Genomic DNA, 16564 nt, shown 5'->3' with positions numbered 1-16564 from the left:
TTTTACGATATGATCTATATATATTCGAGGTGGTACTATCATATTTCGCTTCTCAACTCAAGCTCAGATTTGATTTTTTGAAGGAACAAATGGTAGTTGCTCAAGATTTAAAGAGCCTGAAGATGTTCATTCAAATGAAACTTCAATACTATTTTTCTTCTTCACCAGAGTAACAAAGCAACATGACAAACATGTGTAAGAGTTCACCACTATAAAAAAAACTGCAGGTAGCTCCGGACAAGCTGATGAAGGATCAACTGACAAATACATCACCGATACAGAGTCTTTCTTCTGTCAAAACTGAATCTGGGACTTGGTCAAGTGGCCTGAAGTAAAAAAGAAGACTACTTGACATTGAGGTCAATGGAACATCTACAACACTATAAGTTGATATTTGCTTGATGAACTCTGAAGGAACTTTTAAATGCTACTCTTCTATCATTTTTATTACTGTTGTTCACCAAAGAGAATGTAAAAACTCCAGTGTCCACCGCAGAGTCGCATGAAGAGCCACAGGAACTTCGCTCGAGTAATTGTATCACCGGAGGCAGGACAGCCAGGGCAACTAGAGCATTCACGGCTTCATCACCCAGCAAAACTGACTTGGCAGTGTCACAACCAGCTTCTGTTGCTCCAGATTTCTCATTTTCTTCAGATAACATCAATTCGGACGGGTTAACCAAATAACCACCAAAGCAACTTCATGGGTTCATCACCATGATGACTTCCTCAAAAGCTCTATACTTCACCAGTTCACTTGATTTCCCCTCCTTTGAGGAGGCCTGTTCCTGCATGCTTCAAGCACCAACATTCCAGTGGCTTCCAAGCACTCAATAGATAGGCTCTCAACTTCATCATAATGTATCCTCCGTTCCATCTACATAGAAAAGATTAATCGTATCAAGGCAAAGTAAAACGATCAGCAACAAAAGAAAGTGCTTCCCATGAGGTTAGGCAAATATATACCGTTAGTTTGGGCACATAAACGTACATGAACTTTGTTCTGAGCCCCAGAACTATAGCATCGGCAACAAGGAGCTGCAAAAGTAGAACTAGAACTAGAAGCCTTTCAAATCAAAGCTTATATAAAATCAGCTGCAGAAGCCAAAATATGATGGAGCATAGTACCTCTTTCCTCTTTATAAGTGTCCACATGTAGAGCTTCTGACCAGCTTCTTCTGCACAATGGCCGGCGCACTTTCTTTCGTTGCAATGTTCAGCAATCTCTCCAAGATTTTCAGAGGAAGGGAGCTTAAACTTCTTAGCTGCAGCAGACAATGCTTCGCTCCTTTCTTTGGATTCAGCAGCATCCTTACTAAATTGGAGGCATGTAAAGCATCCACGTATAATCTCACAAGGTGCAATGTTGAATTCGTTTTGGCCTAAGAGAGATCTCCTTTGTTTCAGATACATCTTTCAGCCTCAATTACTGCATTTCAGTGTTCTGTGAACAATTATATCAGGATATATTCAAAGTGGTGATGTGAAATGTGTACATAGAGGGACAGATAATGCATGGTGACTAGTGAGTCCAATCATCCCTCCTGCTTATCATGTCTGCTGTGCAAAAAAAAATTATGCTGGCCGCTTTTGCTTTGAAGCATAAAACATGATAATATTAAACAAAACAGGATCATCTTTTAACTTCTCCTTCATTCTGGAAAGTGAAAGGTGAAGTTGACCAGATGATGAACTATCCAATTCAAAGCCATTTTTGGCACAAACGCCTCAAACTCTCGAGACCTACATAAATTAGGCTCGGGGTGCCTACCGAGTAATGCACCAATTTGGGAATGCGCTGGATATAACTTCTGCAGCTGACAAAATTGCCGACAACATTAACTCCTCAACAATGAAACAATCATCATTCCTCTAATAGCAATAACTATTGCACGGAGTTCCACTTTCATCAAATAGGATCATAAGTTTTGCAGTTTCAAGAGACAAATCTCCACCCTTAAATCTAATACCCTTTCCATTAAAAAAATCTAATATCCATCAAATTCTTTGAGATCTCATATAAGGCACCTAAGGGACTTGATATCATCCTCTCATATTCATATAGTTTTCTTGCTACAAATGACATTCCATCTGTAGGGACTTCAAGCAATAAATCACAGGAAGTATATATTGTTTACCATTGATAACTATTGCAGCTGTTGTCCAGGGGGGAACCCAACATGAGCATGCTGGCCATCTAATAAAGCAGGGAGCTCCAAATGATAGCTGTAATGGAAAACGGAAAACACTTTAAAACTTCTTGCAGTGATTAATTTCCAAAACGCACAAGCCTGATACTACATAGTATAAATAAGGGGATTCCATAAATAAGTTAGACTTATTAATTTGACGTGCCTAAATCCTCATGAGGAACCACAGTATGCTTTCTGTTTTCTGATGCAACTACCATTGAAGCTACTAGCTTCTGCATACATCATTGATTCATTTCTCGTGATGATATGCAGTAGCAACGGTGACCAATTTGATGATACAACAACAAAGAAAGCGAATAGCTCTCTCCAAAACAAAACAAAAACAAACAAACAAACAAAGGGAATATAGAGATGTACTGTGAATATATCTCAACCGCTCAGTCTGCCGGCGTGCTGAGGGGTGACCGGGCCGCCGGGATGCCGACCTCGAGACGGGTTGGTAGGTACCCCATCGGGAAGCAGTGAATGTCCACCTGTCCATCGACGGCGCCGACCAGGTGGTGAAGGACTGCGGCGACTCGCTCCTCCGCGCTCAGCTTCTCGATCTTCCCATCCGACGGTGCCCCCCCCCCACCTCCCCGCTTTCCCTCGTCTCGCTCAAGCCCGCCCGCTGCTGCCACACCTGCGCAGCCGCGAATCCCCGCAGAATGCTGCCTCTCTTCATCCTCTCCCTCCATCCTTAGAGGAGACCGTCGAGGCCGTGTGGCCAGTAGGAAGGCTGGCGAGGAGACAGGAGAGGAAGGGAAGAGGGACTCGTCGTCGGCGGCGGCGGCGGTGGCGGTGGCGGCGGCGCGCGGCGGAGAGGCTGGAGAGATCGATGAGGAGAAAACGAAGTGCTCCTTAAGCGATCTCAGCCGTCCACCTCACCACCAGGCTATCAGGCGGCCCAAGATAACTCGGTGACGTGGCCGCGACGGTTTTGGATTCGGACGACGTTAGGTGGATCGGATTCGGGGTACACCCGCACTATGTATTTGTTGCTGGCCACTGTGTTACGCCCAAATTTTTGTACCGCCGACACCGAGGAGGAGAGGATAATGGAGTCATCCGACTGGGCGGAGTTGCTGGAGGACGTCCTTCTAATAATTATGGAGCGGTTGGACATCCCAGACCTGATCCGCTCCAGCGCTGTATGTGCCTCATGGTGCGCCGCGTCTACCGCCGTCCGCCGCGCCCGCTTCCCTCTCCCATCATCGGCGAAGCAGCTCCCGTGTCTGTTCTACGCCTGTGAGGCCTACTCCCCGAACAACGCCGTCGTCCATTGCCCCTTGACTGGCGAGTCCATCCGAGTCCCTTTCCCACTCGGCGTGGTCACCGAACACTCCGTGGTCGGTGCGGGGCACGGTTGGATCGTCACCGCCGACGAGGTCTCCAACCTCCGCCTCATCAATCCCATTACCGGCGCCCAAGCCTGTCTCCCTCCTATCACCGGAATTCACCATGTGGAGAAGAGCTTCACCGGTGCAGGCAACAACGGTGCCATGATGTACAACGTCTTCGTGAGTTCGACACCTGGGCTCGACCCAGAGCCACTCCTACTCACGGCGAATGAGGCACGGGAATGCATGTACCATCGGGTGGTCCTTTCCTGTAGCCCGTCCACCGGTGGGGGCGCTTGTGTCGCGCTGCTCGCCCATATGGAGTGCGGCGAGCTCTCGTTCGCCCGGCCTGGTGATGAGCGATGGACGTGGGTCTCGCTGGACAAACACCCTTGCTTCGGTGGCTTTGAAGACTTCTTTCACAACGATGATGATGGCTTTTTCTACGCGCTATGCTTCGATGGATCCATCTACACCTTAGATCTCAATGGAGATTCTCCTATCGTGAGACAGATCACAGGCAAAGTTCCACAACGGTGGTACCCTTCGGCCATGTACCTCCTACGGGCGCCATGGGGTGACATCCTTCAAGTACGGAGATGGAGGAGCTATGTTGACCTGATGGCAACATCTTCATCGGAGCATCCAAATAATCTTGAGGTGGACGATGACGATGATGACCTAGATCCTATCGTTGGTATCAATGATGACATGTATCCATATCTAGAGCTCAAGACAACTGACATTGAAGTGTTCAGAGTCGATTTTGATCGGAAAAAACTTGTGAAGATGAAGAGCTTGGATGATCATGCATTATTCCTTGGATACAATAGCACAATGTGCATTTCAACCAAGGATTATCCTATGTTAAAGCCAAATTGTGCCTACATTACCGATGACTCATCTGAGTATGTCTACATGTATAAGAATAGTTGGCGAGAGATAGGTATTTGGGACATGACAAGTAAGAGCTTACAGAGCTTTGCGTGTACCGAGAATTCGCCTCCATGGTTGAATTGGCCCTCCCCGGTTTGGATAAAACCCTCACTTTTCTAGATAGGATTGTATTCAGGTTATTCAAGCCCATGTATGTTTTGTTTCAAATAATCAAAAGGGATATAATTTGTAACCATATATACTATTGATCTCTATATACTGCTACCTTCGTTTCATATTATAAGTCGTTTCGATTTTTGTTTTAAGTCAAACTTTCTTTAGCTTTGTTAAGTTTATAGTAAAATAGAGAAATATCTTTAACATAAAACAAAGAAACTATCAAAATATATTCTATTTTAGATTTAATAAAATAAATTTAGTGATATAAATATTGTTATATTTTTTGTAATCTTGATCACTTTTAAGAAGTCTGAGTAAAAAAAAGTCAAAATGACTTATCACATGAATGGAGAGAGTATTACTCCATTATCCTCGACAAGTCTCTTTTTTTTTCTTGGTTAACCATTATGAGACAAATAATTAGGAACCGAGGAAGTAGTTTAAAGTTGTCAATTAAAGTTCTAGGCCCTCTTTGTTTAGGCTTATAAGCCAACTTATAAACGGAAAAGTCTAAGTCTAAACAAACAAGCGGCTTTTTCGTTTGGCTTTTTTGAAGCCATAAGCCATTCTAACACTATTAAGCCAAAAGCTAGGTTGGTGAAGCTTTTTTGGCTTATATGAGGTAGATGCATGACTCCATCATTAAACTTAGGACATTAAATCCACCGGCTTATAAATCATATAAGCTAATAAGCTGACTTAAAAGTCTAAGCCAATAATATTAAGCCTAAACAAAGAGGGCATAAGTTGTCAATATTGAAGAAAAACGGAGTTACGGGTATAAAATTGCGCATATTGGGCCGGCCCAACTCACTCGTACTGGTCTCGGCCCGGCCCATCCGAATGGACTTTTGCAGCCCACGGGGCCTTCCACGCGTCGAAATGGAGCAAACCGGTGGGTTTGGTAGGCATGGATGGGAGGCGACACAGGCGGCGGCGGCGGCTCACCGCCGGATCTCGCCGTCGCGGAGGAGGATGGCTGGTGTGGCGGCCACCGTCGGAGGCTGAGAGGATGTCGTGGGCGAACCGGAGCGCCCACGCCCGGGAGCCGCGAGGTATGCAAGGCAACTTGGATTGCGATAGAGTTAGGCGTTGGGCGTTCGCATTTGGGATCTTGGATGATAGACATAGACTGATTAGCAAACCAATTCATAGTAAACAACTGAAAGACTGAGGAATTAGTAGGAATGCTTGTACTAATGTACTCCCACTTTGTTTATCAAACGGTGTGATTTGTTTGTGATAATTTGACTAATTTTATTTATTTTTTGTCAACCAATCCCCATGTTACAGCGTGTAGTACCAATCAATACGTCTCCAGTTGAGTAAGATATTGGGTTGGGGAAGGCTCACTGATCCAATCATTCAAGGCATCAGCTGTTCCACATTTGTTAACGTAAGGGCTCTTTCGCTAGATTAAATCTACTAATTTTTTTTAGGACTTAGTCCAGCTTGTTTCATTGACCTGGATAGTCTAGTTTAATACAGTAATAATGTCCAAATTTATTGTTCAATGGCTGATCTGTCCTTTTTAATACCGACCCCAGATGCAGCTCCTACCCATGATTCCGATCTAGCAATTTAGCGGCATCATTTGCTTCTAGCTCACCACAAACTCAGACACATCAGAGAGTAGAGGCTGAGGAAACAATGGCGGACATTGTGCTTGGGCTCACCAAGTCGGTGGTGGAGGGGACGGTGATCAAGGTGCAGTCGGCGATCTTGGAGGAGAACCAGCTCAAGGAGAGGGTGCAGCATGACCTGGTGTTCATCACGGATGAGTTCCAGATGATGCAGTCCTTCCTCAACGTCGTCGGGAGGGGGCAAGCGAACAACAATGTGGTGAGGACCTGGGTAACGCAGGTGCGTAACCTTGCCTAAGACGTCGAGGACTGCATCGAGTTTGTAATCCACCTTGACAAGAAGTCTGCTTGGTGGCACCGGTTGTTCCCCTCGTTCATGGCGCCGGTGCTGCCGTCCTGCCTTGCGCCGGTTCTTCCCCTGGATGAGGCGGTGGCTGACATAAAGCAGATCAAGGCCAGAGTGGAGGATGTGAGCCAGAGGAACATGCGCTACAACCTCATCTCTGACTCCGGCTCCAAACCTGTCGGGCCAGCTGCAGGTGGCTCATCAGCATCTGATGCCCTCGTTGAGGTGAGAGACATCGCAAAGGAGCTGAGTGGTTCAGGGGATCTTGCTGAATTGCTCACCAACAATGATGGTGACCTTCAGGTCATCTCCATCTGGGAAACAGAAGGCGATCATGGGGAATCATCCATCATCAGGAATGTGTATGATGACCCAGAAATAAAAAGAAACTTTGAATGTCTTGCCTGGATAAAGATAATGCATCCATTTGATCTAAGTGAGTTCTTCCAGGCTTTGCGGAGTCAGTTCTACACAAACTCTGGACAACAGCGACAAGGAGCAGAAGTCAAGCTTTTCACTAAGTTCAGGACGGAAGTATATAAAAAGAGGTACCTCATTGTGTTAGAAGACCTGAACACCGTTTCAGAATGGGAATCCATCAGATCGAATCTACCAAACATGCGAAATGGAAGCCGAGTTGTGGTGTCCACACAGAAGGTCGAAATTGCAAGCTTGTGCACAGGACATCCGTTCCAAGTATCACAGATCAGGCGATTCTCATATTATCACTGTGTCTGCATGTTTTTCAAGGAGGTAAGCTCGAAAATTTTACTAGTAAGTGTCTGCATGTGTCTGCAATTTCCTTTTACATCATTACTAGAAAAAAATACTTTCAAGAGAATTGACGGGATGGTGAGAAGCAGCGCTTCGGCGGCGTGGCTTCTTCGACAACCTCGTCAGGAGTGGTCGCTACATATATATATATATATATATATATATATATATATATATATATATATATATATATATATATATATATATATATATATATATATATATATATATATATATATATATAATTTGAGGAAATCCTTAGAGCTTCAAAGAAAGAAATGGAAAACTACTTGACGGGGTTGATTGTAGACACACTCTTCTTCTTTTTCTTTTTCTTGACATCTCTTGTGTACGTACATACATAGGGAAGGATTAGCCCATTTTTAAGAGTGAGGGATTATTTGGATCAATATAATCTAATGGCTGACAATAATGGATCCATTGGTTTAAGTGCAAATCAATGGCTAGAAATTCTGTTTTTTAATATATTTTTTTCTCTAATTTATTAGTGTGACGTGGCATCTTAGGAGTATTTGTCCTATGTATGAGTGTTTCTTATAATTTTTCTTAGATTTTCTCTAATTTATTAGAGCGTCACATGGCATATTAGGAGTATTTGTAGAGTGTAGTAACACTACTACTCATAGTCGCAATGGATTATTTTAATAGATTTAACCTAATGATTGGAAATAATGGATCCACTGATTTAAGTATAAACTGATGTCTACTTGTTTTTCTTTTTTCTTGTAACTTTTGTTAGATTTTTTCTAATTTATTAGAGCGTCACGTGGCATCTTAGTAGTGTATATAGGTGTGTAGGAACGTTATTACTCATAGTCGCAATATACTTGTAGTTAACTATTGTTTGTTGTGGCTTGGTAGTATCTCTACTTGCCTATCATCTGTTGATTGTTGCCCACTTAGTATTGTCCTTTATCTTCGGTAATTGATGACACATGTGCACATTGGATATCAACTAATTATTAGGTGCACCGCTCATGAATGCCTTGTAAGCAATATGATTTGATGATTGGTGAATAGTGGCTTGTATATAGAACTTATATACATGGGATTAGTAGGAACATATGATTGATATATTTGGCTATTCCTAATTGACAAAGTATATTATATACTACATATTAAGCATTTTAGTACATAAAGGTGAGTTCTAAAGTGCTTATCCGATTGGCTACTCCATTTATGGTGAGCATGTTTTTCGAACAACTAAACGGTGCATGTTTTGCATATATTTTCTATCAAAAGCTTTTTTTTTAAACAAATCAAATAAACCCATTTTTCAAGTTTGTAATATTTAATACTTAATTAATCTTTCATTGATGACGTGTCGTTTTGCGTGCCCTAGATAAGCGCAGCCAATGAGCTAGATCGAATGAAGCCTAAGCAGGAGATAAAGGGCATCGACACGGTGTAAAAGAATATATTTGATTGTTATTTTATTTAACAATATATGAATAGAGAAAATACATAGTACATCAAAATACGTTCATGATAAATTTAGTAATGTCATTTTGACATGTTAGTATTTTTTATAGTAGGCAGCGAGTAAATTTTGAGAATGCCACTCATAATTGGAGTTGTTTTTATTTTTGAAAATACAAGTCTAATTTAACTATACTTGTTCTTAAGTGTATACAATTATATAATCTACAACTTTTATTTATTTATATTTTTCATGGATGTTTTGATGAGATGCGCCTAGCAAGAATACAACTTGAAATAACATATATTTTTACTACTTCAAGCATAGTTAAAGTAGGCTTGAATTATTAGTTTGATTTTTCAACTAATCTAAGCGAGAAAGAAAAAAGAAAAGGAAGTATGTACGTACTTTTCTTGAGGATTGGGGGATATGGGTTTGGGGATACGTACGTACATACCTATGTACCGTACGCGTAGCGATGTGGTTTTTTTGAGAGAAATTTAATTGGTAATTTTTAAGATAGATCTAATAGTTAAAAATAATGGTCCTACCAGATTAAATGAAAATTGACGGTTAGATGTTTTTTTCTTAGAATTTCTACGATTTATTATAGCGCCACATGACGACCTAGGAGCGTTTATAGCAGTGTTGTCGGGGATCACTCCACCGGTAGCTGGGAAAAGAGAGACCCCCTTCCCAGTGATGTGAAAAAGACGGTTTGACCCAAGGAAGATTGTCCTTGCACATGACGAGAGCGATGTGTCGTGTGGAACACGAAGGGACCCGGGCTCTCCCGGTCGATCATCAAGTAAGAAATTGACACAAGTGTTTATACAGGTTCAGGCCATCTGGAGGTGTAAAAACCTACTCATGTGTTTTGGTTCTTTGTGTGAGTTGAGACAGGTACAAGCTATCAGATTCTAAGTTTTAAAAAAAATTCCCTCCCCTCTCCATGGCGTGTCCCCTTCCTTTTATAGCTCAAGGAAGGGGCTCACAATGCCATTTTCAACATTTCTTAACTACCCATCTTGTTGTTGTCTTGTCGTTGCCAGTTGGTCAGCTTCAGAATCTTACTTTATTTATGCTGTCTCGGGCTCTTCGGGCACCGGCTTGAGCCAGATGGGGATCACCCTGCCCACCATGTGTCCTGTGGTGGACCCGGGACCCCCCCAAACCTGGCTGAGGTAGCGCCACGGTACCCCCTTTTTGCACAACTAGCGAGGTCGGGTGGCGTTGGGCGAGCACGACGCGCGTCCTGCCACGCGTGAACGCGTCTGACTCAGCACCCCCGTCTTTTCACCTTGACTTTGTGCAACCGACAACTTCCTTAATGGTTATGCTTCATCTAAAGCCATGCATACTGGCTTGCAACTGGCGGAGGGGTCAGATCGTGATGCTCGACGCCTAACGGTCATGCCCCTGCGCCCTTTTGAGAGGTAGTTCCTCAAAGGTGTCTTTGATGAAGAGAAGTTGGGTTAGATATATATCTTGTACGTCTCGACGCTCTTCTTGTCGAAGAACGTATGATTTACAAGGGCAAGGGGGAACCCGGGTCCTAGGTAGGGCCGGGACGGAGGCAGTCCTTGGCTTGTAATTTTAAGGTATGTTTTGTAGGCATCAATGCTCTTCTTATCGAAAAAAGTGTGACCTACAAGGGCAAAGGCAGGCCCGGGTCCCGGAACAGAGTCGGGACCGAGGCAATCCTTAGCCTATCATCTAGAGATATACATCTTGTAGGTCTCCACACTCCTCTTATTGAGGAATGTGTGACTTACAAGGGCAAGGGTAAGCCTGGGTCCCAGAACAGGGCCGGGGCCGAGGCAAACCCTGGCCTATAATCTTAAGATATGTTTTGTAGGTCTCAACACTCTTCTTACCAAAGAATGTGTGACTTGCAAGAGCAAAGGCAGACATGGGTCCCGAGACAGGGCCGGGGCTGAGGCAGACCTCAGCTTGTCATCCTAAGAGATACATTGTGTAGGTCTCCACACTCCTCTTACCGAGGAATATGTTTCCTATAAGGACAAGGGTGAACTCGGGTCCCGAGGCAGGGTCGGGACCGAGGAAGACCTTGACCTGTCTCCACGCTCTTCTTTACTGAAGAACGTGTGACTTACAGGAGCAAAGGCAGGCCTAGGTCCTGGGACAGGGCCGGTACCCAGGCTTGCCTCCGCTTGTATTCTAAGATGCATATCTTGTATGTCTCGATGCTCCTCTTACTGAGGAACGTGTGACCTACGAGGGCAAAGGCGGGGCCGAGCCCTAGAACAAGGCCACGACCCAGGCTGGCCTTTGGCCTACCATCTTAAGACGTGTGTCTTATACGCTTTCATGCCCTAAAGGAGGCTACGCGGCATATAAGAAGTCGCCCCAGGTCTGGGTTAGGCCAGGACCGGGGTCCCTTAAAACTAATTATAGTTTTAAGCCTATCATTTTATTGGTGCTAATGTGAAAATGGCCCTAGGGTGGCATATAAGAAGTGGCCCCCAGGTCCGGGTTAGGCCAGGACCCGGGTCCCTTAAAACTAATGATAGTTTTAAGCCTATCATTTTATTGGTACTAATGTGAAAATGACCCTAGGGTCCCAGGGAAAGGGCTACCCTAGTTCCCATTTCATCGACAAGTGCCACATGGCGGTCTAGGAGCGTTTGTATGAATTTTGATGAACTTTTAGTATATAATAGATAGATTTGCCTTTCAAATGCCTCCAAAGTTTCAGGTAAAATACTAGTTAGTTTGAAATGTGTATCAACAACCTGTAGATTTCCAGGAGTTTAGGAGGTTATATTAAAGTTCCAAACGAATACCAACAAGCTTAGTATTAGTTTCAGCGAGTCTCACAACTGAGGCATTTATTTTTGGAAAAACATAAATGTTGTGAAAACCTAGAAACATTAATTTTTAGTATTCACATTCTGTGAAGATCTAGAAACTTATTTCTTTGACCCTCATATTCTTGGTAAAAATCCTTTTAGTAAGTTTCTTTTGAAGAATTAAGTAATGTCAAAATCATTTGCATGCCGTCTTGTTTTGTTTGGCCTCCTTTCAGGTGATTACCCTCTGGCATCTACTACTTCTCGTGTGGTGCATCCTGCTCCCCCCTCCCCCTAACTGTTTCTTATTTGCAGGGATCTTATCGTGACAGCAGAAGTAAAGATGAGAAGACTTTCGGCTGTAATAATGATATATTAATTGATTGGTTATTAATGAAGGATGGACTAAGACAGGATGATATTTCCTCTTTCTATGCAAAAACAGGCCTTGTCTTGGATGACATGTTTACACGCCTTCGGGAGTGTAATAAACAGCTGTTGTTTTTAATAACTGAGGCAATTTTTCGAAGTAGAGGTGAATTCAGGTTTGGAGTGATCTCTGTGTGGGGGATTGCTGGTGTTGGGAAATCAACTTTTGTAAGAACTATCTACAACTCACATGATCAATTTGAGATGTATGGTTGGGTCAATGTATCCCATCCATTCAATTTAAGGGACTTGGCTTGCAGTTTACTCTTGGATTTGCATCAAAACGGCAGATGTTTCTTATGGTTAGGGGAAAAGGACATTGATATGTTCAGGACCAAAGACCCAATTCAGGAGTGTCATAAGCTTCTACACAAGCACAAATTCCTCATTGTTATTGATGGCCTGCAGTCCACAGAAGAATGGGACTTGATAAAATCTACCTTACTATCTGGAAATTCAGAAAGTTTTATCATTGTCATTACAAATGAAGAAAGTGTCGCTAGACATTGTGCAGTAGAAGACAATTTCGTGTTTAACGTCAATGGTCTAAAAGCCGATGCGGCCCTTTATCTGTTCATAAAAGAGGTGCGTTATCTTGCCCTTGTTTCTGCAATCTTGCTACTTAGCTAGTTCCATATGTGTACAAGAGTACCAACTGTGAGAATGATAAAAGTGCTATAACAAGCTAAATTAACTCAATGATGACATAGCCTATTATTAATCAAAATGCACTTGTATGGTTGTACCACATGCCAAACAAAGTGAGCATGGTGACCATAAAAAAAAAACTTTACAGTCTCCTTGTCATGAACTTTTAGTTCCTCCCCACTTTCTTTTTGCAAGCTTATCTTTTGTCAACACATCATCATGATGTAAATACTACGTAAAACTTTGATCTTGAGTGGAACTTTTAACTTCCACAGCAGTCTGTTTGTGCCTGGGATACTAGTGCTAGGAAGAACATCATACAGAGAATGCAAAATTGACCATTCTGATGAAGGTTCTGTTTAAATGGATCTCTCTTTTGTGACAATCAAACATTCATAAGGCAGGCCACCAAGTTGTTCCAAGCAATAAAGTTATTCCTTGTTAGAGCTCTACGAAAGGAGACATTAAGCAGGATTGAACGCATGAACTTGCCCTCTGTTGCATGCTTCTTTCTACTCCCTCCATCCCAAAATATAAGGCCTCCTCCAACAAGGATAAGTCAGCTAGCTCATAAATCTCCACATCAGCTTTTGTATGATGTGGAAGAGAAAGAAGATAAGGAGAGAGAATGCACTATCTCTTCTTCAAGAGCTAAGCTCCTAAAGAAAATGTGAGAGGGATTATGTAACCCAAAGCATTTTGAACAATGTGCTATGAGACAACCTATTGGAAAGGTAGACTTTTTGCTATCTCTTGTATAAGGTGGACAAGCATGAGCTAGTGCACTAGCTCAACCATTAAAGGAGACCTAAGGCTCAACTACTCCTAACACAAAGACCAAGAAATAATTTAATTAGCTCATTGATTGTATCACCTCCATACATGCAAGCAATATAATTGGAGGATTGATGATAGAGGATTTAAAATAAACCAATTTAGAGATGATAGTTAATGCACGCATGCATGCATGCCTTATATTATGAGACATGGGAGAAAAGCGGTCGTGCCTTAAATTTTGGGATAGAGGGAGTAATATGTTAAGCAATGTTGGCAACTGTGTTTTTAGCAGGCTATTTCCTAGGTAAATATCTTCCAAAAATATAATCTGAGAATCATCCTTGAACTGAGAAGACCCCAATTGAAAGTAGTTCCTAAATTTAAGAATGCTAGCCAAAAATGGGAATCCCAAACTTTGAATCATTTTGAGCAATTGTATTATGTATAAAACTATATCAATCGCTTTGCACCCCTATAATTTGGATGCATCATGTCGACGAACGACATAGATTTTCTTGAATAATGTGGTAATTTCGAGGCCCTCAGATAATAATGGATTATTTGGCGACATAGCTATTTCTATCGCTTAATATTGGAAACATTATCTAGTATAGCACTCTCTCCGTTTCATATTATAAATCGTTTTGACTTTTTTTCCTAGTTAAACTTCTTTAAGTTTGATAAGGTTTATAGAAAAATTGGGCAACATCTACCACACCAAATTAGTTTCATTAGAACTAACATTTAATATATTTTGATAATATATTTGTTTTGTGTTAAAAATGTTGATATATTTTTCTATAAATTAATTTTTTGTAACATGGATAGAACAAATACTTCCTATGATTCATATTGTAAGTTGCTTTGATATTTTTCCAAGTCAAACTTCAAAATGACTTATAATATGAATCAGAGGGAGTATTTGTCCTATCCATGTTAAAAAACATTAATTTGAAGGAAGCAATGGAAGAGTGGTACATTGTGGATCAAACAAGACATGCTAGGTAGTTAGTCAGTGTCATATTTCTCTTTTGAGCAAATTTCACAAAACTATAGACATATTGACCAAACTATCGCAAAACTACAGATGATGTTTCAAAAATCTATAGATTTTAACACAAAATTTATCACAAAACTACAGATTTAAGGTGAAGTATCGCAAAACTACCAATTTAGTAACAAAGTTTTCACAAAACTACAAGTTTAGGGTTAATTTAATAACAAAACTTGGACATTTTATAACTCCAACATAACATTAGTGCTAAGGATTTAAACCCTAAAATTTTTTGTTTTGTGATAATTTTATTATTAAATCTGTAGTTTTGTGGTACTTAGCCTTAGACATATAGTTTTTGTGATGAACTTATTGTTAAATCTATAGTTTTGTGATACATCACCTTAAATTTGTAGTTTTGCAACAATTTGGTCAAAGTATCACTTTTTTGAAATTTACTCTTCCCCTTCTTGCTTATTTGAGTGGTATCCTGGTATATTGTGATTTAGCAGCAAATAATCAATTTTGTTTGCAACATCTAAATCCAATTGTAACGGATATTAATAATCACATCTTAACACGTGCAAATTGATGATAATTCTGAAAAAATGACATGTAATTCTTGAAATATTTGAAAATAGGTGTACGGATCTGCACATTGCATGAGTGATACAGAGTTAAGGCTTATGTTAGGTAAGGCGAATACTCCCGGGATGACTGAAGAAATATCTCCTTTACTAAAGAAGCATGGCCAGGACCGCCTGCTTTACAAACAGAACATTGATCTGACTCCCGAGATGATTGATGAAGCAAAGCTCATCATAAAGAAGTGTGGTGGACTTCCTAAAGTAATAGTTGCTATAGGTCGCTTTATGGCCACCCGGAGTAAACATGCCGTGCTATGGAGGAGATTCAATAAGAAGTTTATGCACGAGTTACAGACTAACCCAGGATTTGAAAGTTTGCGGGGTCTATTTGCTTGGATGCAATCCTACTTTCACAATTCCCCGGATTCCCTCAAGCCATGTATCTTCTACCTGTCAATTTTTCCTCGAGACAGAAGCATTCGGCGGAGGCGTTTGATAAGACGGTGGATCGCCGAGGGCTACTCCAGGGACACTGCCAACAATAGCGCAGAGGAGAATGGCTAGACGTTATTCGCAAAGCTGGTTGGCCTGAGCATTATGCAGCAGACCTCACGGAGCGGCAACAGAATAGTCTGGTGCGAGGTGAACAGTTTCTTCCATGAGTACATCATGTCGCAGCAAATGGACGACAACCACATCTTCTCACTGCAGGGGCGCTGCAGCCTGACCAGCCAACGCACGGGACGGCACCTTGTCATAGGGAGCACCTGGGAGAGGGACAAGATCGTGTTCATGAGCATCGACTTCTCCCGGCTACGGTCTCTGACAGTGTTTGGGAAATGGGAATCATTCTTCATCTCTGACAATATGAAGCTTCTTCGAGTGCTGGATCTGGAGAATGCATCAGATGTAACAAATGACGACCTCGAGCGTGTCGTAAGCCTGCCTCGTCTGAAGTTCCTTTCCTTACGAGGATGCAAAATGGTCAGCCGCTTGCCAGACTCCTTGGGTGGCCTGAGGCAGCTGCAGACCCTGGATATCAGGCACACCTCTATTGTCAGATTGCCAACAGTCATCGTCAAGCTGCATAAGCTGCAGTACATTCGTGGTGGCACCAAAGTCACATTGGGTGAAGAAGGCACATCTGCAAGCCTAGCAGCTGCTGAGACAGAGACACAACCAAAATGCAGGTCAACACATGCTTTGCTATCCTGGCTGCCTGATCTGTGCAGAGGCAGGCATGCTGGTGATCCTTGCTCTGGTATTGAGGTGCCCAGGGGGATCGAGGAGCTGACGGCATTGCACACGCTGGGCGTCGTCAATGTCGGCGTCGCAGGTGGCAAGGCCTTCCTGAAAGAGCTCAAGAATCTCACGCAGCTGCGCAAGCTTGGGGTTTCAGGCATCAACTGGAAAAACATCCAGGAGCTGTGTTCTGCCGTCTCGTGTCACCGCTACCTGGAGTCGCTGTCAGTGCGGCTGGACAAGGACGAGCATGGTTCCAGTGATGACAGGCTCAAGGAAGATCTGCGGAACCGGATTGCTGAACATCCGAACAAGCTTGTTCTTAAGCTGAAGATGGAGTAA

At 42.4% G+C, this 16564-nt stretch overlaps 2 protein-coding genes and 1 pseudogene across 6 annotated transcripts; 2 read left to right on the top strand and 1 right to left on the bottom strand.

Moving 5' to 3' along the window:
• Positions 1–129: 129 nt before the first annotated feature.
• LOC9267412 (inactive exonuclease DIS3L2) lies at positions 130–3078 on the bottom strand. 5 transcript variants are annotated; one of them, XR_010737306.1, is made up of 5 exons: positions 2571–3078; positions 2139–2226; positions 1129–1444; positions 967–1058; positions 130–877 (listed from the first exon to the last, which is right to left on the bottom strand). XR_010737306.1 is itself a non-coding variant. In XM_015760345.3 (5 exons), the coding sequence occupies exons 3-5, from the start codon at positions 1411–1413 to the stop codon at positions 746–748; spliced, it is 489 nt and encodes a 162-aa protein (XP_015615831.1). In that variant the 5' UTR covers positions 1414–1444; positions 2139–2226; positions 2571–3078; the 3' UTR covers positions 130–745. The 5 variants fall into 5 exon arrangements, 2 of the variants coding, with proteins under 2 accessions (XP_015615831.1, XP_015615833.1); XR_010737305.1 differs by having other exon boundaries at positions 967–1052; XR_010737307.1 differs by having other exon boundaries at positions 967–1052; positions 1129–1429.
• A 172-nt stretch (positions 3079–3250) lies between these two features.
• LOC107275349 (putative F-box protein At4g17565) lies at positions 3251–4588 on the top strand. The gene has a single exon (XM_015760840.1). It carries the CDS (start codon positions 3251–3253, stop codon positions 4586–4588), a length of 1338 nt encoding a protein of 445 aa, XP_015616326.1.
• Positions 4589–6238: 1650 nt separating this feature from the next.
• Positions 6239–16564, top strand: LOC4350902 (disease resistance protein Pik-2-like; annotated as a pseudogene).

This window comes from Oryza sativa, chromosome 11 (genome assembly GCF_034140825.1).
Source record: "Oryza sativa Japonica Group chromosome 11, ASM3414082v1".
Classification (NCBI taxonomy): domain Eukaryota; kingdom Viridiplantae; phylum Streptophyta; class Magnoliopsida; order Poales; family Poaceae; genus Oryza; species Oryza sativa.
The sequence above is the reverse complement of the archived record's forward strand: the minus strand, read 5'-3'. Positions and strand labels throughout refer to the sequence as shown.

Bases quoted from the DNA above. Each gene is read 5' to 3' on its own strand.
- LOC9267412 (XM_015760345.3), bottom strand. From the start codon at position 1,413: ATGTATCTGAAACAAAGGAGATCTCTCTTAGGCCAAAACGAATTCAAC. The intron at 1,039-1,128 runs GTACTATGCTCC...CTACTTTTGCAG, and splicing joins CACTTATAAAGAGGAAAGAG to CTCCTTGTTGCCGATGCTAT. The intron at 878-966 runs GTATATATTTGC...TTTTCTATGTAG, and splicing joins TTTATGTGCCCAAACTAACG to ATGGAACGGAGGATACATTA.
- LOC107275349 (XM_015760840.1), top strand. From the start codon at position 3,251: ATGGAGTCATCCGACTGGGCGGAGTTGCTGGAGGACGTCCTTCTAATA.